Below are 27398 nucleotides of genomic sequence, written 5' to 3' on the forward strand. Positions count from 1 at the left end.
GGAGATTTTGACTGAGTGAGACAGAGGACAGCTGGAGTCCCAGCCGCTCCTCTTAAAGGGCCCGTGCACGGACTTACCCACCAATGGAATCACTGGCTCTGAGCTCCAGCGCTGGGGCAGCAGCTGGAGAAGTGGCAGGGCCATATGGTAACTGAGTTGTCTGGCTTCAGGACAGGGGCTGGAGGAGCAGCTTTCTCCTGGAAGGAGGAGCTGGCTGAGGCCATTGTTTCTTTGTTGAGCCCTCCCCCTTCCCAGCTTGCAGACACAGGTGTCTGCCATATCTGAGTCTTCATCGAGCTGACTAACGCCATTCCTTTGCCCTGCCCTGGTGATTTGAGAGTCCGCCCCACCCAACTTTCAGGCACAGCCAAGCCAATTCTAGTGGCTTTTTTGTACAGACTGCCTGCCTTGGCTGATACTGCAGACTTTCCTAGGGACTGTCAAAGGTTTGTGGCACCCAGACAAGCAGCATCTGGCTTGAGAGTGTCCCTTATATCTGGCTGAGCAGCCCTAAGCCGGCACTAGCAGCAGCCAGCCTTGGTTCACAGCTTGGCTTCTCGAGACACTTCAAAGCATGGCATGGGCAGCGACCATCTGTGGATTGCTTTATGGCTCCTTCTGGGTGGTCCCAGGTAGGGCACAGGTTGCAGCTAAACTTGACCTGCAGCAAGTACTCTCCCAGGTGGCCCTGGGGATGGTTGGCATGCCCAGTGGCCAGCTTTGAAATGCGCTGGAGTATAATCCAGCCACCTCCAAGGACGACACAACCAAGGGGCAGATTGGGTAGGCACCAGAGCCCTGCTGAGGCAGGATAGGGTCAGCCCCTACACCACAACTCCTCTACTGTAGTCATGGCCAGTCCTCACAACCAGTGAGCCTGAGGGTCAATCCTCCCATGCAAATAGCAACCAAGGCTCCACTATACAGGAGGGTATACACAACCCGTACAAGGGACACACCTGGAGGGCATAGCTCAGGGTACCGGAAAGACCGTGCCACGGAGCCCCACAGCCCACCTACTACATAAGGCCACCACTCTGCTAAGACCAGGAGACATAGCAGCCCTACCTAATACACAGAAACAAACACAGGGAGGCAGCCAAAATAGGGAGACAAAGAAACATGTCCCAAATAAAAGAACAGAACAAAGCTCCAGAAAAGGAACTAAACAAAATGGAGACAAGCAATCTACCAGACACAGAGTTCCAGACACTGGTTATGAGGATGCTCAGTGATCTCAGGGAGATCTTCAGCAACAAGATAGAAAACACAAAAATGGAGATAGAAAACAGAAAAAAGATCCAGTCAGAAATAAAGACTACAATAATGGAAACAAAGAATACATTACAGGGAATCAACAGTACATCACATGAAGTAGAGGATCGAATCAGCAATTTAGAGGACAAGGTAGCAGAAAACACCCAATTAGAACAGCAAAAAGAAAAAAGAATCCAAAAATATGAGGAGAGTTTAAGGGGCCTCCAGGACAATATCAAGTGTACCAACATTCGCATTACAGGGTTACCAGAAGAAAAGAGAGACAGCATGGAACTGAAAACCTATTTGAAGAAATAATGATGTAAAACTTCCCTAACTTGGTAAAGGAATAGATATACAAGCCCAGGAAACACAAAGAGTCCCAAACAAGATGGACCCAAATAGGTCCACACCAAGACACATAATTAAAATTCCAAAGGTTAAAGACAAAGAGAGAATCTTAAGAGCAACAAGAGAAAAGCCATTAGTTACCTACAGGGGAGCTCCCCTAAGACTGTCAGCTGATTTATCAGCAGACACTTTGCAGGCCAGAAGGGATTCTCAGGAAATACTCAAAGTGACGAAAAGAAGGACCTACAACCAACATTACTCTACCCAGCAGGGCTGTCATTTAGAATCGAAGGACAGATGAAGGGCTTCCCAAATAAGAAAAAGCTAAAGTTCATCACCACCAAACCAGTATTACAAGAAATCTTGGAGAGACTTCTTTAAGACCAAATATATATATATATAATATATATATATATTATATATATAATATTATATATATATATTAAAGTGGCAATAACTACATGTCTGTCAACAGTTACTTTCAATGTAAATGGATTGAATGCTCCAATAAAAAGAAAGCGGGGCTTAATGGATACTAAAGCAAGACCCTTACATATACTGCGTACAAGAGACTCACTTCAGATTGAAAGACACACAGAGACTGAAAGTAAAAGGATAGAAAAAGGTATTTCATGAAAATGGAAACAAACAAACAAACAAAAAGCTGGATGGCAATACTCATATCAGATAAAATAGACTTTAAAACAAAGACTATAACAAGAGACAAAGAAGGACCTAGTCATCCCACTTCTGGGTATTTATCTGAAGAAACCCAAAACGCTACTTTGAGAAGATGTGCTCATCCATGCATTCATTGCAGAATTATTTACAATAGCCAAGATATGAAGTCAATCTGGGTGTCCCTGAATGGATGAATGGATAAAGAAGATGTGGTACATATATACAATGGAATAATATTACTCAGTTGTGGGAAAAAAAAGAGTGAATACTTGACATCTGGATGGAACATGGATGGACTTAGAGGGTTTTGTGCTGAGCGTAGTAAGTCAGACTGCAAAAGACAAATGTCATATGATTTCTCTTATAAGTGGAATCTAAAGAACAAAATAAACAAATGAAACAGAAACAAACTCATACATGCAGGGAACATTTTAATGGTTGCCAAATGGGAGGGGGGTTGGGGATGGGTGAAAAGAGGAAGGGATTAAGATGTACAAATTGGTTGTTACAAAATAGTCATGGGGATGTAAAGCATAGGGAATATAGCTCATAATATGGTAATAACTATGTACAGTGCCAGGTGGGTACTAGACTAGTCAGGGGGATCACTTTGTAAATTCCATAAATGTCTGACCTCTGAGCCGTTCCCCTGAAACTAATATAAAATAATATTGAGTGCCAACTCTAACTGGAAAATTACAACAGGAGAAAAGATAAAGAAGAATAGGGGTACAAATTTCCAGGTGTAAAACAAATAAGTCATGGGGGATGTAATGTACAGCATGGGGAATAGAGTCAATAATACTGTGATAACGTGGTTCGGTGTCAGACGGCGCTGGACTTGTCATGGTGATCACATCTTTAGCAGAGAGAATATAATCAGTAATATGGTAATAACACCGTATAGTGCCAGGTGGGTCCTGCTGAATAACTATGACGTACACCGGAGCTACTAAAACAGTATTGTATGTCAGCTATATTTTAATAAAAATCTTCTTAAAAACGGAAGTCAAGATGTTCTGAACTGGATCCTCTTGAAATAAAGGAGATTATTGACACAACTGGCAAAATGTAAGAGGGTTTTCATGACTAGATGACAGCAACATGTCATTTACCAATTTTGAGAGTTGGATGGCAATTTTGTAGAAGACTGTCCATGTTTGTGCAAAATACACACATCATGTCAGCAACTTACAAATGGGGGGTGGAGGTCTTTGTGTCACACTTGCAAATTATTGTAATTGTGACATTGTTTCAACAATTTAAAAATTGCGTCCATCCTTTGACTCAGCAACTCAATTGCAGGATTTTATTCTACAGATGCATTGGTATACAAGTACATGTCATATCTGTTCACCTCAGAGCCTTGATTATGTATGTGTTGATTTATATCCCTATCCCAATTTTGCAGATAATGGAAACTGAGTTCCAAAGTAGTTAAGGGGGAAAGGATGTACTTTTGGCTTGATCTTTTCTTAGTGGTAAGTGAGAAGGAGGAGGGAAGAGGGGTCTTGTACGCCCAGCTCCAGAACAGAGGGAAGATAACGAATTCGCACCTGGGAAGGACCCGCAGGCCCGCTGGGCTGGCGCTGTGGCTGCGCCGCTGCGGAACTGCTGGGTTTGAAGCGCCGCTGAGCGGCGGCACCGCTGGAAAGAGGTCCCCCCGGCCGGCCTGCAGCCGCGGTTGTGTGACCCGCAGGGCTTCTCTCGGTAGGCAAGGCTTTGGGGCCCTCCCCACCTTACCACGGGGCCAGTGACGCTGCGGGCTTCCCAGTCCAGGGCCGTTCCGACGCCGAGCGGGGTGGAGGGCGCTGGGGGGCACGGGGTCTGCGCCAGAAAACCCCAGGCTCAAAGTCCCACTCACCGGTTGTTCCCTCCTATTAGTCAGCGGCTTTGGGTACCACTCTTTTTCAAGCCTCAGTTTCCCCATCTGTAAAGCCACAGTAAATAGCATTCTCCTTGCAGCGTTGAGATGGGAATTAACGAGGAACCGCGCGCTCAGTGGGCGGGTGCCGACCAGCGTTTCTCACGGTGCTGAGGGTCCATGTCACCGTGCTGAGGGTGCATGTCACCGTGCTGAGGGTGCATGTCACCGTGCTGAGGGTCCATGTCACCGTGCTGAGGGTGCATGTCACCGTGCTGAGGGTGCATGTCACCGTGCTGAGGGTGCATGTCACCGTGCTGAGGGTCCATGTCACCGTGCTGAGGGTGCATGTCACCGTGCTGAGGGTGCATGTCACCGTGCTGAGGGTGCATGTCACCGTGCTGAGGGTCCATGTCACCGTGCTGAGGGTGCATGTCACCGTGCTGAGGGTGCATGTCACCGTGCTGAGGGTCCATGTCACCGTGCTGAGGGTGCATGTCACCGTGCTGAGGGTGCATGTCACCGTGCTGAGGGTGCATGTCACCGTGCTGAGGGTCCATGTCACCGTGCTGAGGGTGCATGTCACCGTGCTGAGGGTGCATGTCACCGTGCTGAGGGTGCATGTCACCGTGCTGAGGGTGCATGTCACCGTGCTGAGGGTGCATGTCACCGTGCTGAGGGTCCATGTCACCGTGCTGAGGGTCCAGCAGCGCCAGGCTCAAATCCCCCCTGCCCGTCGCCGCCTTCCTCCCCGAAGCTGGCTGGGGGCGAGGACAGAGGGGCTTTCCCCTGCACAGGCGCCTCCCGCGCGGCCCGGGCCACCCACCCCGCCCTCCGGGCCTGGCACCCGAGGCGCCGGTGCTCCCGGAGCGGGGCGGGGCGGGACCAGCCCACGTGAGCGGGGCGGGCGGCACGCGGACTCTCCCGCGGCGGGTCTGTGGAGGCAGGTCAGGAGGCCCTCCGTGCGCCCTGCGCGCTGTGGCCCCGTGCGCGCTGCGGCGACGTCCTGCCTCCTCCGAGCTGCAGCCCTCGGAAGGAGTCGGTGAGTGCTGGGAGAAGGGCGGTGGGGCTCAGGGAGGTCCGCGGCGGTGGGTGCTGCCGTGCGAACGCCCCCAGCGAAACTCCCAGGATCATTCCAGGTGGTGAGGCGATCATGCTCAGCCTACAGAACCCCAAACTTCAGGCTTCACCCGGATAGTCTGATCAGAGTGGTCTGGGTCCTCAGGGAGCCCATTCTGAGCAAAACAGTGTTTTTAATCAGTTGTGCGTCTGCGCGCCGAGGGTCCAGGGCTGCAGACCTGGGTGGATTCTCACTGTGGGCACCCAGGGGCCCAAGGCCGTTTGGGGAAAGACTTCCTCCAGGGCTGCGGTCCCATCTTGGGGACAGGGCCTGGAGGACGTCTTAGAAAGGGAGGAGGCCTCCCGGCCTCCCTGTGGGCCTCCAGAAGCCCTGGTTTTAGTGGAATCATCTCTTGTTTGCTGCCAGGCCCCCCATCCCTGGCCACCCATCTTGCTGTAGGGCTGTGGGAAGGGTCTGTGGGCTGTGGGCATCCCGGAGTGGGCACTAGCTCCAGGAGCCTGCCTGAGCCAAACCTCTTCATAAATGCCCAAAGGTTTCACAGGCTTAGACCTTAACCACATATTGAAAACCCCACTTCATTTTCAGTTGGGTTGAGGCTTTCACATTTTCTTTGTGTTTTTATGTAGTGTTTTTCCTTTTTTTAATCTTATTTACGTAGTTCTTTCTTAGAGGTTGGAATGATAATGGGGGAGGGAATCCCAAGCAGCCCCTCACTGCAAAGGCTGGCACTGCCCATAGCTATGAAGTCAGGGAGAGAGCCCCAGTGTTTGCAGGGCATGGGCAGCTGAGCAGCGGCATTGGCACAGTGAGGACAGCCCAGGCACACAGGTGAGAAGCCAGTGGTCTAACTGATTAAGACATTAGCGCCTGAAAAATTACTACCAGCTGAGTAGGTGTGGTGGGAGGATTGAAGTGGTACAGGGGGCTGGGAAAAGCCACTTGGTGGCCTTGGGTGACAATGGGGTGACTGCCCACATGTGCCCCACCTCATGTGGATGGGTCAGTCTTCTAGGTCTGACTGTCTTGTTCTTTGCAGAAGCAACCTCTGAAGGAGGATCTGTCCCCCTCCCCACCCTATGACCCCCTCCTTCAGTATTAATATCCTAGCATCATGCAGGGCAGGAGAGGGCCACAGAGGTCACGTGGTATAGATGGGAAAGCTGAGACTCAGGGGACTTGTCCCAGGTCACAGGGCCAGCTGGTGCCTAAACAGGGATGAGCAGCCAGCTCCTGACTCTCCGGCAGCCTCACCCTGGGGCCCATTCTTGCTCAGGAGACAGGGGCTGAGGTCTTAGCTGCAAATACAGAACTTATGTCCATGTATAAAGGAGGGAGCTGGGAGAGCGGAGAGAATGGGCCGGCCGGTGGGCAATGCAGAGCGTGTACCCACTGCCCAGGGCCAGTGCTGCAGGAGCCATTTCAGAGCTTCTCACGGCGCCACAGGTGTGCCTGGTGCGGCTGCAAGGGAGCGGTGCTTCCTGGTGGAAAAGTGCTCATTCTGCAGCTGATGACAGCTGGGGGGTTGGCAGGCCCTCCCTGCAGAAAGAACCACACAGGCCAGCTCTGGGGGCAGCCTTTGGGAAACAGCCATGGAAGGTTAACACAGAGGGCCCCCAGCTGGCACCTCTGCCTTCCCTCAGGAATGTGCCCACACCTTTATCAACAAGAATAGTACCTCAGCCTTGATTCTGAGTCAGCGAGTATTCCTGCCACTGTTGGGTGGCCATTTGGTGAGGGACTTTGCCTGGCTTCCCAGTTTTATTTGCTCAGGCTGGGTGACTGCTCATAATCACCATTGTTCCAAGGCTCAGGGGGCAGCCAGCCCAAGACGTGGTCAAGCCAAGCGTCATGTAGGAGAAACCCCCACCCAGATTTCCCTTCAATTTGGCCAAAATATGAATGCAGATCTTTAATGGAAAAAGATGACACACCAGTTAAATTCTGCGATCTGGGTCCAGGATGTTCATTTTACAAACCCAGTCTCTTTCCAAGTCGTTAACCTCCATGCACCCTCTCTTTCCTCCATGATAACTGTTAAATGACTCAGAGATTAAAAGTGTGATTAGATCTGAGCAGAGGACCAGGCTATGTTTTGTGCGGGAACCTCATGACCAGGAGTTATCTACACCCAAATGAAGCCAGGAGCAGACAGAGCCTGCTGGAGTCTGCCCTCCCCACATACACCCTGGGCGTCCCCCGGGCCAGGGCGGCACCACAGCAGCCCTGCACCTTCCATGGGTCCAGCTCATCCTGTGCCCCCCACCCCCGTCCCCCTTGACTGTTGTGGGTGAGGCGTACCGAGTGGAGATCGGGGTCCGGGGAGCAAGCAGGAGATGACTGGCTAAAAGCTATCTCTTCCATAAGCCCATCTGGGTCCCATGGCGTGGCTGAGCCTGGCAAAGGGGCTGCCCCTCTACCACACTCCATCAGTGTATCAGCCTGAGGCAAGCGGGGGCAAGGGAGTGCTAACAACACGTCCCCAAAATACCAGGGACTTTGGGCTTGTGTGTTTCAAATGCTGAAGTCCAACATACTCTCCATTCAATTTAAAGGTATTTTCTAAAGACCATTTTTAAAAAGTTTTTTGTTAATTCACTGAGTGGGACGATTTGGTCACAGTAGATAAAGAGCCACGTCATCAGCCATTGGCTCTCACCTCTGGCTGTCCTGAGAACACACTCGCTCAGGAGCCTGGTCTCCAGGCCGCATGGCACAGCCTCCTACAGGTGGGTTTGAAATCTGGAGTCGCTCTCCCTCCCCGCCCCGCCTGAACCTCCTGTTCACCCGGTAGTTGGGCCGGAAGTAAAAATAAGCAGTTGGGTGCAATGTTTCAGGTAACATCTGACCCATGAAGTAGCAACAGTCTGGTCTTGGTTTAGCATGTGGAGTGCATGTTCCAGAATATTCCATCATTCTGGCTTTATTAACAAGAGCATAATGCACATATCACTCACTCTCCTTATGAACTCAGGGTCATTACAGCCTCCAGAGGGTGCTAAGCCCTGTGATGCCAGGTTGCTGTGGGCGCGGGTGAGGCTGTCTGGGCCATCCGCTTGTGGCCCCCGTGCCCCATCTCAGCCGATTCCGCCCAGCCTCACTCCAGGCAGCAGTGTGGGCCACCTCCCTGCCCTCCTCCTGGAGGCACCCTCCTCTCGGGTCCCCCCTGCACCATGTGCCCGGGCCTCTGTCGTCTTTGCTATGAGAGCTGGGAACCAAGTAGCTGTCCCTTATTAGAAAGAAGCACCAAAGAGAAGAAACAGGCTTGAAAGAGGACCGAGGGGTCCCGGTGTCCCCTGTGAGTGAATCCAGCAGCTTCCTGGGCGGCGTTTCTGACTCACTGGTGCCCTGCCCACTCCCTGGCCACCAGCCATGCTGTGAGAGTTACACCTGCAGGAGAACACAAGGACACTTTCTCTGTTTGCTTTGCTTTTCTCCCTCACACCTCAGGATTTCAGTTTCTTGCAACGAGGCCTGGGGCTGTGACTTCTTTAAGAGAGAAGAGGGGTAACTACTCAGCTGACAATCACGGCCCTCTCTTCTGCTCTGAAAATAGAATTTCAGTGAACATGCTTCTTAGGATACAATGTTTCTTTTTCAAAAATGGTAAAAAATAAATAAATAAATAAATAAAATGAATAAGCCCCAGTCATTCATCAAACAACATTTTGTTCCAGTTTTTTAAAAACCAGTAACTACGTGCTCCAAGGGAAACATCACGAATCAGTTTCGTTTTAACATTTTCTTGTCCAAAATCTAAATCCAGTGGTAACGAACATGGTCTGAATGATTCCCGTCCCTGAGGGCAACCTCCTCATACATGTTCCCAGTCAGCACTGCGCTTGGGGGTGGAGACACTGAAACGATCAGGGGTCAGAGCAACACATTTAAGAAGCTATTCTTCACCAATTTTAAGGCACAAGCCAGGGACCATTTCAGTTGGCAGCCATGGGATCTCTGTGGAAATTTCCTGTTGAATGGGACCTCAGCACTGCTCAGAGAATGTCACCTTTCATAATCAACCTCTTATGCAAAAAAATGGAAGTCCGTTTCTAGCACAGAGCACGTTTCATTAACGTTTCTACAGTGAGCACTTTCGAATGGTCAGCGGCAGGGAAAGGAGACACTCCCAGAATCAGAAGCCTAAGTCTTTCCTTTGGCTCCAAGTACTCCCAGTGAGAGCAGACAGATTGGACCCCTTCCCAGATGTCCCTGAGAAGACGGATTTCGGTCCTCAGGGAAGACTTGCTGAAGTCACACAGCGGTTTGCAAACTTTCGGTGACCACAGCAGAACCCATCACCCAAACAATCTTGCCCCAGCCTCGGCGCCCACAGCGGAGTTGCTCCATTTCCCAGAGTTCTAAGGCGAGAAGCCCAGTGATGGAGCAATTCTCGGGGATTCCCTGGGACGGGGGAAAGAAGCGTGCCCCCTGGTATTGACATCGTTGACACATTCCATGGTGGAAAGAGAATAAAGGACCCATGCTAAGTGTGTGAGGCCTGTGGGGCAGGAAGTAGGTCCCTCTTTAGGGTTTGGGAATTCTTCACATAGGTTCATTTATTTGAACTGTCCCAATTTCCAGACGCACATCTGCCTATTTTGGAAAACCATTTAACCCAAGTACAGACGAACTGCCTGAGAAGTCGGTGCTCTCTGTGGCCTCACACTTTATGACTTAGGTGCCATCCACGGGCTTCCTGGGCTGACCACTGTGATCCTGTGATTTTTCAGGTGTGACCCTGAGGAGAAGCAGAGATGGGGAAAAAACTGGATCTTTCCAAGCTCACGGAGGAAGAGGCCAGGCACGTCTGGGAAGTGGTTCAGCGGGACTTCGAGCTTAGAAGGAAAGAAGAAGAAAGACTGGAGTAAGTGCAGAAGGCTGAGCCCCGGGGGCCCGTCCTCTGGGTTCTCTGGGTGGGTGAACGGCCCAAGTGCGGGTGCAAGACGTTGGACGGAAGCTGAGCACTGGGAAATGGTCCACCTTCTAGCAATAGTCTCCTCATAATTAAAATGAGGGGGTCTGACTGTCCAACCTGACTTTCAGGTGTTCCCTGAATAGTTTTATTTCAACTTGATCCAGCTTCCAGGGTGACGTCACCTCCTAAGCCAGATGATGGTAAGGCCACAATATTAGCAGAATAGAAAAGCTAAAGGTAATAAAGGGGGAAGTCCCCCCCAGAATGTTGGGATCACAGGGTTTTAGGATGAAGGCTGACCGTCTGCCTTTCTTTCTGACAGTACTGGCTGGCAGCCCTTCTTCTCCGTGAGGCCCCCGACCATTTGCACCACTCTCCCCACAGATGGGGCGAGAGCCCACTGGCATTGTTTGCTTCTCCCTTGGCCTTGTCTAGTCCTTCCCCAGCCTCTAACGTTTAATTTCCACTGGGCTCCTTATTGTCTTTTTGGGGTGTTTTTTGTGGGGTGGTAGGCCTATTGAGAAGGAGACTTGAGCAAAGACTCAAGGTGGTGAGAGAAGTAGCCAAGAGAATGCCTGGAGGGGGCTCCAGGCAGAGCAAGGAGAGGAAGTCAGGGAGGTGATGGCTGCAGGTCATGTGGGTCCTGGTGGACCTTTTACAGGACTGGGGGCTTTCTCTGAGTCACCTTTGAGCAAGGGAAGAACAGGGCCTGACTTCTGCCTTGCAAGCTCTGGGTGACTGAGAAGTGATCAGACGACTTTGAAGGCAGTGCAGTGAGCGTGCCCACAGATTGCATGTGGAGTGGAGAGTATGGGAGGAGTCACGGGGGACCCCAGGGTCATGGCCTGAGTACCTGGCAGGATGGAGTTGTCCCCTCACCTGGGGAAAGCACAGGTGGAAAGGCCTGGGGGAAAGCTGGAAACTGTTCAGATACATCGGAGTTGGACCCGTGGGCTCCCCACTCACTGGGCTGGAGTTCAGAAGAGAAGTGACTATGGGAGTTTTCACCATGCGGGTGATACTTGTATTCGTTTCCTAGTGCTCCTATAATTACTGCAAGTTCAGTGACTTAAAGTGCACGGCCATGTCTCCTGGTTCTGGAGCTCAGAAGTCCTCAGATCAAGGTGTCAGAAGGGCTGTGTTCCTTCTCGGAGCTCAGGAGGGAAATCTGTCCCCGGCCTTTTGCAGCTTCTAGAAGAAGCACCACATTCCTTGGCTCCTGGCCATCGTCAGCGTAACGTCCTTCAAGCCCCTTTCTCTTTCTGACTCTCTGCCCGCTCTTTCCCGCGTAAGGACCTTGTTATGACCTGTCCATCCAGGTGATGCGGGATCCTCTCCCATCTCAAGACCCTTTATTGTACGTACAAAGTCTCTTTTGCTGAGCACGGTGACGATTCACAGGTTTGGGAAACTAGGACGGAGATGTTTATGGTGGGGGGAGCATTAGACAGCTGAGCTCAGAGTTTAAAGCCGCAGGGCTGGAAGAGACCTGTGTGGGAGGGAATGCGATCGAGACAGACCGAACCCCAAAACAGACAGAGAAGGAGCAGCTGAGGGGGCTCCTGGGCTCCAACATGGAACCGAGTCCACGACAAATGAATTAATCGTAAAGGGGGCAATTGTGCTTCTGCCCAGCACCTCTAGTGTTTGTGGGGGTCTGGCTCAGTGCCCCCACTGCTTCCAGCTGTCTCCCAGGCCGGCACTCTCTTCCCTGCGACCCTTGTGGTCAGCCCTTCCTTCCGTCCAGACTCAGCTGAAGTGGGTTTCGCATGTGTTTCTTGCATGTGGGTACCTCATTCCTTGTTTTCATACGCATTAGTCATTTCACATGGGGAAGAGGAGACATGCCCAGGTAACCTCTAAGTCCTGTGCTGTAAGGTCACTGGTCATGACACCCTTTCCTGTGGACAGTCAGTGGTTCGTCCAGGTCCCCAGGCCAGTGGGTTACGGTCAGGGTCACCTCCTCGTTCACAGGTGCCTGAGACTGTCTGCTCAGAAGGGGACAGTGGACGAGGTGGGTCCTCTTGGCCGCCATGTGATTGAGGGGTGGGCTTACTAAATATCCCCAGTGTCTATCAGATGGAGAGAGGTGGTCTGGGGAACGTTAATACAATAGAGTATCATGTAACGTCTGGAAACGTAAGCAGTCAGAGAGGTAGTGGTGTGGAAAGTCCACGTCAAAGTGTAGGAATACTGAAGCCTGAAGAGCACTCCCATGACTGGTTCTTACTGTGCAAACATGGGTCTAGTGATACTCGCTGGTGATACATTCAGGAAGTAAAGCGTTGTGTAAACAGTGGGGGCATAGTGAAGGGGTTTTTGTGTGTTTTTGATTGTGCTTGATGTCTCTCGTTCACTGTGCAATTGGTTAAATATGCAACAACCAGCAAAGCTCTCTGCCTGTGAGAAGCCTCTTCTCCAGTGCGCCCTTGACCCTCCAGCAGCCGCAGGGCCCAGGCATGTGGTCTGGAGGCTTGAGGGCCAGTGTAATGAGACGGAAAAAGACCACAGCTGGAAGAAGCTTAGAATAAAGGCTCTGGGTTCTTGACACCAAAATTCGTTCTGCAGAGCAGTTGGCTAAAACACCAGCAGTCCGTTATGAGACTGAAGATAATTTTTTAAATGATAAGCTTCCTTCGTCCCAGTCTCTTCTCAGTGTTCACCTACTCATTTAACCAGTTTCAACATAAGCGATCACCCAGGTCTGGCCCACACAGCAGCCCATTTTCTGTAGCGTGACTCTGGGTTTCTCCACGATCTCCTGGGGAGAGTCTCATATTCGCTCCCAGTTCCCAAGTCTCTAATCTATGAGTCAACAGTAGATTGAATGGAGAAACTGGTCCTCAAGTGACCGCTAAGTGGGTGGCCATCAAAACTGAGCAGTTCAAGAATTGTTCAGACGAGCTTTCGATGTCTTTGCCATTCTCCAAAAGGGGTGCCAAATGGATAGCCCAGATCGAAAACCTACCACGGTCATTGACAGACACAGTTGGGGGGGGCAGGCATCGTGAGACCAACAGACACGTTCGTTACTTGGACATCACTTCCCTCCCCTGCATGGTGGTCAGCCACAGTGTGTGGGCTCACGGTCAACCCACCAGGAGCAAATGTACCCAGAGGCAACTTGCAAAACAGCCAATTCACCAAGTATACCAATTTGAAAACAATCAAACAAAAAATGTGTTTCTTCTTGTATTTACAAAGATAACAGAAATGTGCATCAGGTGGATTTCTCCCCAAATGCTCCGGAGCATCAGTGGACTGTGAAGGAAGTTGAGGCAGGGCTGGGCGAAGACCTGGCACCTCTTCCCACGTCATCTGACCAGCGTACCCTCAGGGCTCCTCTGTCAAAGTGTGTGACAAAGGAGCAGGCCCAGGTCTCTAACATTTGGCAGGACCGCACGCCATGAGTCTGTGAGACTGGTTTCACTAATACCCACGTGACCACACTATCGCCAAGACACTAACACCTCTGATCCCTGGCCCGGGCCCGAGCCTCCCCCAGGCTGTGCTGAAGACACTCAGGGCACCCATGGTTCCCCAGAGGCCACCCCCATTGTGAAAGTGCAAAGGCTGGAGCGTCTTGGCCACTGTCCACCGTGAGCCTCCTAACGTGGCATTCCAAGTGGAATGAGTGTTTATTCCAGGGAACAGGGCTGCCGACAGCATTAACCTCGGCTGTGACTTTCCTCTGAATGGATGGGAAGGAATTTCCCAGGGGTCGAATTCCTGAGCGGCAGGCCTTTTGCAGGCTGTTCCGGGAATCTGAGAAGGAAGGGGGAGGCATCTCGGCATTGACTCAGCCCAGGCAGATATAAATCTCTCCCTGAAGCTGGCGTGTGTGACAAGGGACTAAGGACTGGAGTGTTGACTGTACGGGGTGTGTTGTTATTCCTGGCTTCCCAGCAGGACATTGCTACGTGCCAAAGAATCGAAAATTCAAAGATGTATAAAAGTGGGACGTTAACGACACTGGCCTCAGAAGGTGCTTGAGGATGGATTTGACCTAATACCCATTTCCTACCATCAGGTCCCAGGTGGGGCACTGCCATGAGGACGTGTGTCTTGCTGTGGGTAATCTTTGTGCCAGCACTTGGGTGAGAGAACAGCCATCCTTCTGCCTCATCTGCTGCCCAGTGCAGGGCTTGGGCTGTGAGCCCCACAGGCATGGTCACTTCCCTGGGTGTGGGGAGGGAAAGTGGACAACAGAGGCTTTGCTCAAAGGGGCACCTCCATCTCTGACTCCGTCTCTTGCTGTCCTGTGAGCCAGAAAGAACCTCCAGGGCCCCTAAGGATAGAGGATGGTGTTGGAAGCAGGCCAGGTGGGAGGGGGCCAGGTGAGGCTTCTAGGAGTTTGTTCCAGCTTCAGGTGCAAAAACTCAGCTGCTGATTCCAGAAAGGCACCTTGGGAAGATGACTGTTTCTTACCACTCGTGCTTTCTTTAATTCCTTCTCCTTTGGAATTGAGTTCCTTGGAGAACATCAGCTATTCCGTATGCCAGGGGAACTAAAGAAATCTTGAGAAAGAACAAAGTTGGAGGCACCATGCTCGCCGATTTCAATCTATACTACAGAGCTACACTAATTAAAACAGTATGGTACGTGCATAAAACAGATACGTAGCTCAATAGCCTAGAGTAGAGAGCCCAGAAATAAATCGTTGCTTATATGGTCAATTAATCTATGACAAAGGAGGCAAAGACATACAATGGGGAAGTGACAGTCTCTTCAGTAAGTTGTGTTGGAAAAACTGGATAGATACATGCACAAAAAAAAATGAAACTGGACCACTTTCTTACACCATATACAAAAATAAACTCAAAATGGGTTAAAGACTTGAATGTAAGACCTGAAACCATAAACCTCCTATAAGAAAACATAGGTATAACTCTCAGCACTATCTTTCTGGATATGTCTACTCAGGAAAGGGAAACAAAGGGGGAAAAATAAACAAATGTGGACTACATTAAACTAAAAAGGTTTTGAACAGCAAAGGAAACCATAAAAAAAATGAAAAAAAAAATAAGTCTACTGAATGGAAGAAGGTATTTGTGAATGATATATCTGATATGGGGTTAGTATCCATAATATATAAGGAATTCATACTACACCAATAAAACAAACAATATGATTTAAAAATGGGCAGAAGACCTGAATAGATATTTCTCCAAAGAGGACATACAGATGACCAATAGACATATGAAAAGATGTTCAGTGTCACGAATCATCAGAGAAAAGCGAGTTCAAACCACAATGAGATATCGTCTCACGCCTGTCAGAATGGCCATCATCAATAAATCAACAAACAACAAGTGGAGAAATTGGAGCCCCCATCACTGTTGGTGGGAAAATAAATGGCTGCAGCCACTATGGAAAACAGTATGGAGGTTCCTCAAAAAATTAAAAACTGGAGCTGCCGTACAACCCAGTAATAACACTTCTGAAGGAAACAAAAGCACTAATTTGAAAAACTCTATGTTCATTGTAGCATTATTTACAATAGCCAAGATATGGGTGCAACCTAAGCGTCCATCGATAGACAAATGGATAAAGAAGAAGTGGTATATATACAAGGGAATATTACTCAGCCATAAAAAGGAATGAAATCTTATCATTTGTGACAACATGGGTGGACCTAGAAGGTATTGTGTGAAGTGAAATAAGTCAGAGAAGGACAAATAACTGTATGATTTCACTTATAAGTGGAATTTTAAAAAACAAAACAAATCGGTAAAGAAAACAGTTACTAACAATTGTCACCCCAATAAATTAAAAATAAAGAAAAATAAAGAAAACAGATGCAGAGAACAAGCTGATGGTTGCCAACAGGGAGAGTAGGGTGAGGGAATGGGTGAAAAGAAAAACTAAACTAAAATAAAAACAACATAAATACCGCGCCTCGCAGCACCTCACTTAATCCTCAGACAACCCCACGATGTGGCTCTTTGGTTTACGCCCATTTGCAGATGGAGACTGAGGATGAGGCCAGTTTCCCGGCTGTGAAGAATGGCCAGGAATTGCTACAACTGGGAATATCGGAGGGCAGATGACCTTGCTATGTAATGCTTTGTATTATTTCTCTCCTAAGTGTTCCATGTTCACTCATGCTACTTGGGTATTAAGAAAGTTTTACGTACAGAAAAGATCATCACAAGTCTATTTTTAATGTCACATAAATACAAAGGAGCACCAAAGTAAACTTCCTTGAAGGAAACATCCAGTCAATAGTCCCAGTGTCTCAGCTCCCTCCCTCTGGGAAATTGCCTAGAGCTCCTGTGGTGGCCGGGCAGCCTGCACCAAGGGACCTGGGGACAGATGGGGGAAAGAAGCGCCTGGTCCTGACATGCCAGAGCCCGTTCCACTGCTGATGTGTGCACTGCGTCCCTCGTGCTCACCTGAAGTCCCGTTGGCCACTCTTCTGTGTTACTGAGGGGGTCTCTGTTGTGTTCCTGGTGGAAATTACTAAGTATTCCTAAACCCAGGGAAAATGACACTGGAGCGGGAGCTGGTGACTCAGGCCCTGGGCAAGGACTGGGTTTGCCTAAACAGAACGCCCTGTTTTTAGGGGCACGTCCCACAAATCAAATATTAGGCCTGGGAACCTCCCCAGAAAGACAAACAGGTGGTGATGCAGGCTTGCAGTTTCTGCAAACAGACCAGAATTCCTGGGAAAATCTATGTCAGACCTGGCGTGAGACATGGGAGAACCAAGCCTTGCCTTAAAAATCATAATAGTAATAATAATGAATTTGAAGTCACCCCTACCTGGGCCACTTGGCAGCGCAGACACAACTCTAGGGCTGAAAACACAGGGGCGGGAACAGGAAGTCAGCTGCCAGCCCCAGGAGGAAATTAACTTGGGTCCAATATCCCTTAGGAGGTTCCGGTGAGGCTCTGTCTCACGTGACCATGGACTTCCTCTTTATCATTTTTATCACCACTTGGTCATCCTCCTCAGATGGCCTCAAAGAACTTGAACAAGTTTCCGTTTCCCTCACGGTGATATCTGATATTTCTCCCGCTAATCGGGACTTTGTCCACATAATGGCTCTTCAGTTACATTATGTTTTGTGCTCTCCCAGCAAGTACTTCCGGCAGTTTGGGCTCTTCGTTCTGTGACTTGTTGGTTCTCTCGCGCTTCGGCCCTCCCATCCTTAAGGTCAGACTTGAGGTCCCTTTCTCAGGCCTCTGGAGTACTTCTTCAAGCTGTTCTCTCAGGAGTGGCATGGGGTGTAGGTTTTCTATTTGGGAATCTCTCAGCTGGAAGGGAGGCCTCACCCTCTTCCCCCTCAGAACTCTGGCAGCATAATGTGACCCCAAAGATATCCACATCCTGACCCCCTGAACCTGTGAGAATATTGGGGTACATGGCCAAGGGGAATTAAGATTGCAGGTGCAATTAGCAGCTGACGTGGACGTCGGGAGGTGACCCTGGGTTGTCTGGGTGGCCCAATGTCATCATAAGAGGCCTGACCTCTCTATGCCTTCTCAGCCTTCTCCTCCATTCCATGTTCCTTCACTCCCTCTTCCTGTCTTGAAAGGAGATTCCTTGCATCAAATCAGCCTTTGCTCAGAGGACATTTACTCCCCTTGAGAACAGAGGGCATTAACCCTCCACTCTGCTTGGAGTCCTCCACTCACAGCTCTCAAGGTTGGTGCCTCAGGCGAGCTGGAAGTCGGATGGCAGAGGAGGATGTGTTGTGGGTTCCTGTCTCAGGGACACCTCTCCACTACTTCTCCTCCATTTGTGAGGCATGTCCTCTCCTGTCCACTGTCCTCGTCTTCTCTCCTTGTCTCCACCTCTCCAGCCCTTTGCTCTACATTCTAGGAGAGCAAATTTGACTTCATTTTTGAGACAATATCTGACAAACATCCAACTCAGATAAGTCTATCTCTCAGTTATTCTTCCTAGTAAAAAATGATGTTTCATGGGAAAACTTTCTAGATGGAACTCAGACAACTGCCGGTTCCTTTCATGAAGACACCAGGTACCTCAATGCTTACAGAAGAGCTTTCTGTACACTTCTCATTCCATATTCAAAAGACAGGTGTGCAAGGGTCAAGGTTTAATAACATGATAATTTTCACTATTTCATCAAGGACATACCTTTAATCAAAGACATGTGTCATCAAAGACATGCTCTACTTTTGTGGCAAAGAATAGAGTGACCACTGGAACATTCTATACCTTTCCTTTGATCTGTGCTCAGGCCCGAGGAGTTTTGCCCACTGTTGCTTTTGCATCATTGGTGCATGTGTCAAAGGTCAAAAAAGGCTAATATCATCTTTGTATTATTATGAAAATAGTTTTGACCTTGTAGACCCTCTGAAAGGGTCATAGGAACCTCCAGAGGTCCCTGGATCACACCTTGAAATCCACTATTCTCACTGGACTTAATATTCTTCGTGGAAATTCTGCCCATTTTCCTCCCTGGTGTCAACTTTAATTCCTTTCCATCTTGATTTTAGCCAGCTCTTCTCCACCTCCACGAACATGGCCCTTCCCTTTCTTCTTTATCTCCCACTCCTCCCTCTTATGCCCCTATTAGCACACCAAGCAGACTTATTTCGGGTCTTCTTCTCTGTCTGCTAGGAGTCACATTTGAGGTGCCTTCTGTTCCTGAAGGCTACTTAACTTGTAGGTGCATGTCATGTGTTTACCTACTGAAGTAGCCGTACGAGAGTGACATCTGGTCGACCCGGTTGTGGTGTGTGGGTTGCACTGGACCTGTTCACCTCATTATCTGAAGCCCCAGGTCGGGGTGATGTACCTGCACCGGCAGACATCGTCTGGTACCACTCTGCTAGACCAGCATGGGGCCTCCTCTTCCCTCCCTTCCTGTTCTCCAGCTATAAAGAACAGAAATTATGTTTTATAGAATCTGAAGCTGAGTATAATTTTCTTTTCCCCCCGATTCTGCACCTGAAATATGTGAGTCTTCAGCCGCCAGCCCAGGACTCTCCTGGGCTCTTACTGCAGAAGCCTGCATTGAGAGGCAGGGTGGCTCCACAGGTCCTCATCTGCTGCTGCTGTGATGGGTGGATACAGCTCTGCCTAGACAGAGAATGGGGGGCACGCCCTGGCACAGAGGCTGGACAAGGCGCCGCCCAGTGGAGGGCTGGCCTCTAGGTTTCCTGGCTCATGTACACACAGCAAGAGTGGCAATGGAGGACACCAGAGCCTTCCCACCTGGCTGCAGGGGCTCCTCGGTTTGAAGCACAGACTGGACCTGGTCGATGCAGCTTTATCTAGACCGTAGTCAGTGGCCCCTAGATTCCTACAACCACTTGGCCATTTTGTCTTGGTTTTCCAAGATGAGATAAGAGTCTTAGTTCTGTGTCTGACTGTATGAGTATTTTAACGAATAGTCGGGAGAGGAGTATCAGCGAGGTGCAGTCCCTTTAATTCACTTTAATCCAGTGCTGGTCGCCCCGAGCTTCTCAGGATTATTCCATTGTCTGAAGCCTCACCACCTCAGGGTGTCCCGTCAGGAACCACAGGCGCAGAGTTCTCAGAAGACAGTGGCCCCTAGTGTCTGTCTACTTTATGTCTCTAAGAACGTATTCATTGGTTCTCACGTCAAACTAAAATATGACATTTGGCCGACATTCTCTGAGACAGAACAAAAGGACTGTGTTCATTAGCGGTGGGTACACTTTCCAGTCGGTCCAACTTGGCAGTTTCACCAGGAAGCCGTGTTACTGAAAACCTGACCGTCTAGAACGGTGGTTTTCCTGAGGCTTCAGGTGCTAGATGATTCCTGTTCTGGGCACTCTCCAAGCCAAGCCATTCTAGCCATGGGGACAAACTTGGGGAGTCGTCAGCTCAATTGCTCCCCCGCAGGGACAGACCCAAAACCACTTGTTGAGGAAATGCCATCTGGCTTTGCCCTCAGGACTCTGTGACAGCTCTAGGGTTGGTGCAGTGACCTGTAGGCTCTCTCAGTGGGGTGCCAGCCTGCCTCCTGTTGTCCTCAGCTCAAGGCCATTAACTCAGGCTGTTGTAGCAAAGCAGGTGTGGCAGGCCTGCTGTGTCACAGCAGAGAGTGTCAGCCTCGTCCAGCCCACCGTCCGAATGGGCCTTTTCTCTGCGTTCGTTCTCTGTGGCCTGCTCTGACCAGCCCATCAACCACTTACATTTTCTCTCCTCTCTAACCTCCTCTTAACCACTAACCCTGGGAACAGATTGGGTCTAGAAAATCACGTTACCTGACCAGGCTGCCTGCATCCCCCCACCCGCACCCCCGCAGCTGGCCCCATCCCTGCTGGGCTCCTGCAGCCCTCACCCCCTCCCCCTTCTGAGGGAAATTAGACCCTAGAGGCTAATGACCAATGACTACCCAGCTAACCAGGGTACCTGAGCAGAGTCTGTGAGCTTTGAGTTCCAAGTCTCAAACACTCAGGGTTTGGCTCAGAGCTGGGCAAGAACGTGGGCTTCAAGCCTCTGTCCATCCTCTTTCTGTTACACTGAGTGACGTAAGGTTGCGCAGGCAGCGGTGGGAACTGTCCCAGCCTGTGATTCTGAACCTTTGTGGTTCGTGGCCCTTTGACAGTGAATGAAAGTCATGAGCATGCAGCCTGGAAAAATGTCCAATTATAAACAATCACAGAGCTGTTTAAGTGCACTTCCATGTCTATAAAGATAATGTGTTTCAATCCCAGCCTACCCTCACTGCACCTGGTCTTTCCCCTAGAGAGAGCGTGTGGAGTGGGATTGGTGCTGCAAGTGGTACAGGCTGCCTGTGGGTGCCTTTGCCGACGTTTTGTCACTGTTTGCAAATGAGAAAGTTCCCTTGTGTGTGCACACACATATTTAAAGCCTGTTGCAAAAACAAGACGTCCAATATATTTCCTGTTTCTATTTTCCTAAGGGGGCTGAAGGGCAAGATAAAGAAGGAAAGCTCCCAGAGGGAGCTGGTTTCCAACACGGCCCATCTGAACGAGACCCACTGTGCCCACTGCCTGCAGGGCTACCGGCTCCTTGTGAACCCCAAGAGGCAATGCCGGAACTGCCACCTCTTCATCTGCAAAAGCTGCAGCCATGTCCACCCAGAGGAGCCGGGCTGGCTCTGCGACCCCTGCCACCTGGCCAGGTGAGCCAGGGCCTGGAGGTCAAGTGCCACTGCTGGTTTCGGGGCCAGTGTGTCCCTTTGGTGGGGCAGGTGTGCATGGCGGTCACGCATACCTGCGTGTCACCTACAGCAGTGCCACGGGCCTGAGCTCCATCTCTCTGCAGAATCGTGAAGATGGGCTCGCTGGAGTGGTACTACGGGCATGTGAGAGCCCGCTTCAAGCGGTTTGGCAGTGCCAAAGTAATCCGGTCCCTCTGTGGGCGGCTGCCGGGAAGAGGTGAGGAGTGGGCCCGGCGGTGGTGGCAGTGGGGGGCCATTTTGGTTCCCAGACATGTTTTAATGTTTCAGGACCAAGCAGATCCCTTTGGAATGGCTGTCAGTCCGTTTCTGGTGTTTTTTATGAGGTTGGCTGTTTGTTGTATGAGTTGCGAACTTCTGCACCCCTGGCCAGCCCTGCCCGGCCCCCTGGGAAGTCTGCATGTTGACACCTCCACTATTTGAAACCATATTTTTTCAGAGCTTCGTAGCAAGTTGAGAACCCATAGCCAAGGTTTTCAAACTCAGCCACTAATGGAATAGCCCAGCAATGGTTCATAGCCCACGTCCCCGGGCGCTTCCTCCTGGGCAGGGGCTACGGGCCTAGGCTCACCTTTCAACAAGTCTGATGATTATGAGGGCTTGGAGGAATTGACTTGAACTCCATAGCTTGCTTCAGTGTTTTGAATCCAACTATTTATGTCCTGATGAACTTGATATCCATACTGGTCTTATACAAATAGGATTGCACCTTCATTGTCCACCTGTGGGTGCTTGGAGAGCGGTCATTGCAGGGGAAGGACGTAAGAGAGCCTGAGTTTGGCAGATTGTCCTGCACGCGAATGGAGATCACGGAGCAGTGTTTGCGGGGAGCACGTGCCTTGTCCCTGTCCCTCGAGTCCCAGGTTCTGCCGTGAAGCCTGGCCAGCATTTAGACCGTAATGTCCAGAGCACATCCTGTGCTCCTTGCATTGGGGGTGTCCCCACTGTGCCCCAGCCTCTCCCCCAAGCTGCTGGCACCTTACTTGTGTCTTGTGTCCCTTAAAGCCCCAGGTTGATGAGCAGGAGCAGCAGGAGTTAGCCAGGGTCACCCTGAGAGTGTCCGAGCGCCATGGTGCTGGCGCACGTGTTCTGAGGACGGAGATCAGTGAGAGGTACCCTCACCCACGATGGCTTTAGCACTGGAGCGGGGACCAGGCAGTGACGGGGCTGCTCAGAGGATTGCATATGTCGTCCAAAGCTGTGCTTTTGTAAGAGTAACAGTGGCCCTCCTGGTGACCACGTGGAGACAACAGACATGGCTGGGAGTCCCCGGCCACATGGGGAGGGACAGCCATCCTGTTCCTGGGAGCTCTTCCCCAGGATACTTCTTAGAGACTGATGCCTCTGTCTCGGTCTGGGGCCCATGCCCACTCAGCCAGCCAGGAGCCAGCCGTGGGGGCGTCCTGCAGCAGAAGGAGCTTGGTCCACAGGGCTCAGGGCTGAGCGCAGGGGAGCCACACTAGGAAGCATCTGAGAATCTCAACTCCAAAGTCGGCAGCTCACGGTGGGAAACCACAGGCCACATGGGAGCCTGAGGACCTGGGCCTCACCCGGGGCGGTGCTGACTGATGCTAGGGACCGGTGGGCTCAGGAATCTGTGTTACATAGAAGGTCGCAAGGATGTGATGCCCAGCCAGGGTCTGGGCCTACAGCTGCGGGAGCCATCAGCACCCGGATCCCACCAACTTCAAAATTGTCAGAACCAAGCGCCAGGAGGTGGCGCTGTGGGACAACAGGAACGCGCTTTCTCTGCCGTGGGTCTCAGGTCCCTGGAGGGGTGTCCCACAGACTGTGTTCTCCGTTCTCCCTGCCAGCGCCTGCGAACGCAGCACCCTGAGAAAGGGAGCATGGAGACAGCACAAGAGCTGGGAACGTTGTGCCTTTAAAAAAATGATTCCAACAAACAGAAAAGGAAATGATTGAAGTTAATGTTTTGAAACCTGGCGCAGTCTGGGCCTAATTCAGACAGTGTGCAGCTGGTGGGGGGTACGGGGGCGGGTGTCTTCTGAGTGAGCCTTCAGAGTGGGGGGTGCGTCTGCCCAAGGCCCCATCACAGGGCAGGCACTGCCAGACAGTCTCTGTGGACTGATGGGGAAGAGCCCCGTCCTGGGTGTCTTTCTTCTCAGCACCTTTTCTTTGGTTGTAGGTTTGCCTAACAGAGCACATAGCTCGCCTGACGTCAATGGTAAGTCCCTCTTGCTCAGATGGTTTTACCTCTGTTCCCACACTCCCAGGAGTGTTCAGGAAATCTCAGTGCCAGGATAGAAATCTCTCAGCAGCATGGGAAATCCTTTGGGTTCCTTTAAGCATGGCTTGATCTCGATAGATGGGCTAATATGTCTCAAACTCTGTCCCCTGTGGACAGGGGGACGTATAGGGTTGATAACCAAGGGGTCACGGAGATGCTGTTCATATTCAATGGGGGGGGGCAGTGACACCACCCTGACAGGTCTCATACACCCCCAGGCCTCTGGAAACCCATTTCCACATTCCCTCGGTGCAGATATAGTGCCCGTCTCAGTGCCCTGACTGGGTGGTTTGGCATGACTGTCCTCAAGACTGTCACTGTCCAGAGAGAATAAAAATAATTACAAGGTCGAGGTCTGTAGTCCGAGGGCTTTGAGGAGGGGCACTGGCTGGCTGGGGACAATCAGGGGGGAGAACAAAGACAGGAGGGGGCCTTTGGGGCTGAGCTTCACAGCCCTGCCACCCGTGCCTGAGGCCCGGCCTGCTGACCAGCAGAAGTGACACTGTGGGGAGAGCATGACTTAGCTCGAGGCCTCCACCCACACAGCTCAGTGTCCTCAGGTCACCTGAAAGGGGGTCAGTAAATGGAGGGTGAATTCCTGCAGGTGTGACCATTGATCGTTGATGCAGACCATTCATTTTCTGCTATGATTTGGACCAGTTGTAACTGATGCTCGGATAGGACTTTGTAAGACCAGCAGAGGACTTTGTCTGGGTGTTTAGCAGCGGATGGATGGATGGATGGATGATGGATGGATGGATGGATGGATGGATGGATGGATGGATGGATGGATAATGGATGGATGGATGGATGGATGGATGGATAATGGATGGATGGATGGATGGATGGATGGATGGATGGATGGATGGATAATGGATGGATGGATGGATGGATGGATGGATGGATGGATAATGGATGGATGGATGGATGGATGGATGGATAATGGATGGATGGATGGATGGATAATGGATGGATGGATGGATGGATGGATGGATAATGGATGGATGGATGGATGGATGGATGGATGGATAATGGATGGATGGATGGATGGATGGATGGATGGATGGATAATGGATGGATGGATGGATGGATGGATGGATAATGGATGGATGGATGGATGGATGGATGGATGGATAATGGATGGATGGATGGATGGATGGATGGATAATGGATGGATGGATGGATGGATGGATAATGGATGGATGGATGGATGGATGGATAATGGATGGATGGATGGATGGATGGATGGATGGATGGATGGATGGATAATGGATGGATGGATGGATGGATGGATGGATGGATAATGGATGGATGGATGGATGGATGGATGGATGGATGGATAATGGATGGATGGATGGATGGATGGATGGATGGATGGATGGATAATGGATGGATGGATGGATGGATGGATGGATGGATGGATGGATGAATGGACTGACAAAGGGGTACCCCCAATCTGTCTCTCCCTGGATGGAGCCATGCAGGTGTCTTTTGCAGGTGGGCCTGAGTTAGGCCCTGGAGAGAAAAGTGGAGACAGTGAGCAGACAGATGCAGGTGGAGAACTAGACACAGTGGCCCAGGCCCAGCCCCTTGGCAGCAAAGTAAGTCTTCCTCAACCACCCTCTTGCCCTCCAGCTACAGCCTTGGGTTCTGATTTCCTGGAAATCTCAGTACTTGTCGTGACTCCACCTCCCATGAGCACTGACACCCCCTCTCTGTCATGTCAGACAATCTCTGAGATCACTGAGCACAAACAGGAATGTGCTTTTAGCATGTGGACACAGTAAGAAGCCCAAAGCTGTGGGTGAGCAGAGCCTACAGAGAACACTGCCTGGCCCTTCGGTCCTGCCTGACCCATCTAGCCAGAGTCCCAGGGGCACGAGTCGGAGGGCAGGCAGGAGCCCCAGAGTGCACATTGGTGACCTCCAAAGGTGACCTTTGCGTCTGTCATGGAAGTAAACCCTGAAGGCTCTCCTGCATGAGATTTTTTGCTTTATAGCCAACCAGACCCTTGCTTCTATTGGTGTTTGTTTCTGTTTTCACTTATTTTTTAACTTATTTTTGAGGATAAAGACAAGCAAGGTCACCCCCAGGATTTCCGGGTGAGATGACGGAAGGGGAGCAGGTTGCAGTGCAGGGGTGGGGCAGGCGATGGTGCGTTTAGATGGACCCACTTGGAGAGGGACAGGGTCTGTGAGACTCAGTACTGGCCAGCTCTGCCTAGCTGCTTCACGAGAAACCTCTTTTTATGACAAGATTCTATATGTGCTAGTTCCTGAGCTGACAGAATACAGCTGGAGGATCAAACTCATCATGAGGGATTTAGGATTAAACTTCTGTTCTTGCATCTTAAGAACCAGAGCTCTCCATAGCTCCTGCCCATGTCTTCCTCCCCAAAGGGCGCTCCCTCCTTTGCCCAAAACCCCAGGGGCCAGAGGGACCTGGCCGACCTCCAGAAGCCTGCCTGCCCCCAAGGCTGCAGCTTGTGGGGACCTGTGTCCTCCGTGCTTTTGAGCAGCCATGTGTTTGTCAGGAGCTGAGGCTCACGGAGTAAGGGGCACTGGGCGTGAAGACCCTGTGATGGGTGGTGGGCCTGGGCCCTTGGTGCGGCGTCCGGGCGGGGGTCCACTTTGTTTCTAGTGTAGAACGTGGACATGCTCCCTGTGCGGCTGAGCCTGACTCTCCTCTTGCCCAGTCTGTGCCGGCCAAGAAGCGCCTGCTGCTTGTTCACAGCGTGGACTTCGAGGCCGGCTCTGACGACCTCGTTCAGCCTCTCAGTCACCTGAGCCCGTCCTCAGTCCAAGTGGCCTCGGACAGCCTGCAGGTCAGTGGGCTCTCGTTCCCGCCCCACCTTTCCTGGGATAACCTAAGCTACAGATACTCAGGCCCCGGGCCGGGGACAGGGCTCTGGGAAGCAACATCTGATGGCTGTGCTGTCATACCAGGCATGGGGGCGTGACAGGCAGTGGGACAGCTGGGAGAGGGCACGCAAGACCCGGAAACTTCATACCCTCTCAGAACGCGAGTCTCTGGAAAGACTGAGCTGGCGGCTGGGACAAGTGGGGTGCAGGCCAGTCGAGGTAGGGGCCCCAGGTATTCAGGCTGGGTACTTGTCGCAGGAATAAGGCTGAACCCTGCGACTCGGGAGGTCACAGCGGAGGAAACGAGTCTGCGCTGGAGTCAGCCGGCCTGACATGTGTGTCTGGGCCTCTGTCCTATTAGGGGTCAGGTGCTTTTTTGCCCAAACTAGGATAGTCTTGCAGGTGGGAGAGGCTGCCGTAAAAAATTACACCAGCACGTCTGGCGTCCACAGGGGCCTTCCAGGAACCAGGACATGTGGTCACTCTGCTCCTTAGCCTGTGACCTTGGCCAGGGGACATCCGTGGGGCTCCATCCCCACGCACACACACCTGGAAAGGGGTGATGATCACCTGGCAGGATCATTTTCAGGACCAGAGGCAGTGCCTGGCGCACACGCGGCACTCTGACGGAGCAACGGGCAGCTTGGGTCCACGACCCAGAGCCACGCTCAGCTTCAGCAGGACCCCTGAACTCTGAGGGTCCCTCGGACTGGGGCAGGGCTGGGGTGTGCCCAGGCTGGTCTGCAGACCCCTGTTGGGGCTGGGAGGGACAGCAGGGCCTGGAGTCAACATCCAAAAGAACTCTGGGGCACAGGTCCTGCTCCAGCTGCAATCTGGCACCTGTAGTTCTGGTTACCTGTGGCCTTTAGGGCCTGGGGCCGGCTTCCTTCCTCCCCACCCCCAACAACCAGGCTAGAAAGGAGCGAGGTGTGTGGCTTCCTGACGCCCTCAGTGCCTTGTTTCTTTGGGGATGATGGCACAATAGAGGGA

The 27398-nt window shown here is 51.2% G+C and overlaps 1 protein-coding gene across 4 annotated transcripts in view; it reads left to right on the forward strand.

The window, feature by feature from the left end:
- The first annotated feature begins 5034 nt into the window (after positions 1-5034).
- MLPH (melanophilin) overlaps positions 5035-27398 on the forward strand; it is a 39354-nt gene continuing 16990 nt past the window's right edge. For 2 of the 4 annotated variants that reach the window (XR_013993531.1, XM_081051614.1), the window contains exons 1-7: positions 5035-5195; positions 9965-10098; positions 21021-21242; positions 21386-21498; positions 23446-23484; positions 25045-25148; positions 26243-26371. Coding sequence is in view for 2 of the 4 variants with exons in the window: in XM_081051614.1 (XP_080907740.1) it covers positions 9989-10098; positions 21021-21242; positions 21386-21498; positions 23446-23484; positions 25045-25148; positions 26243-26371 (717 nt within the window). In the remaining 2 variants the exon portion in view is untranslated. The remainder of the gene's footprint in view (positions 5196-9964; positions 10099-21020; positions 21243-21385; positions 21499-23445; positions 23485-25044; positions 25149-26242; positions 26372-27398) is intronic. The other 2 variants (XM_081051615.1, XR_013993532.1) reach the window with 2 other exon arrangements.

The sequence above is a fragment of the Rhinolophus hipposideros genome (genome assembly GCF_964194185.1).
Source record: "Rhinolophus hipposideros genome assembly, chromosome: 6".
In the NCBI taxonomy this organism is placed as follows: domain Eukaryota; kingdom Metazoa; phylum Chordata; class Mammalia; order Chiroptera; family Rhinolophidae; genus Rhinolophus; species Rhinolophus hipposideros.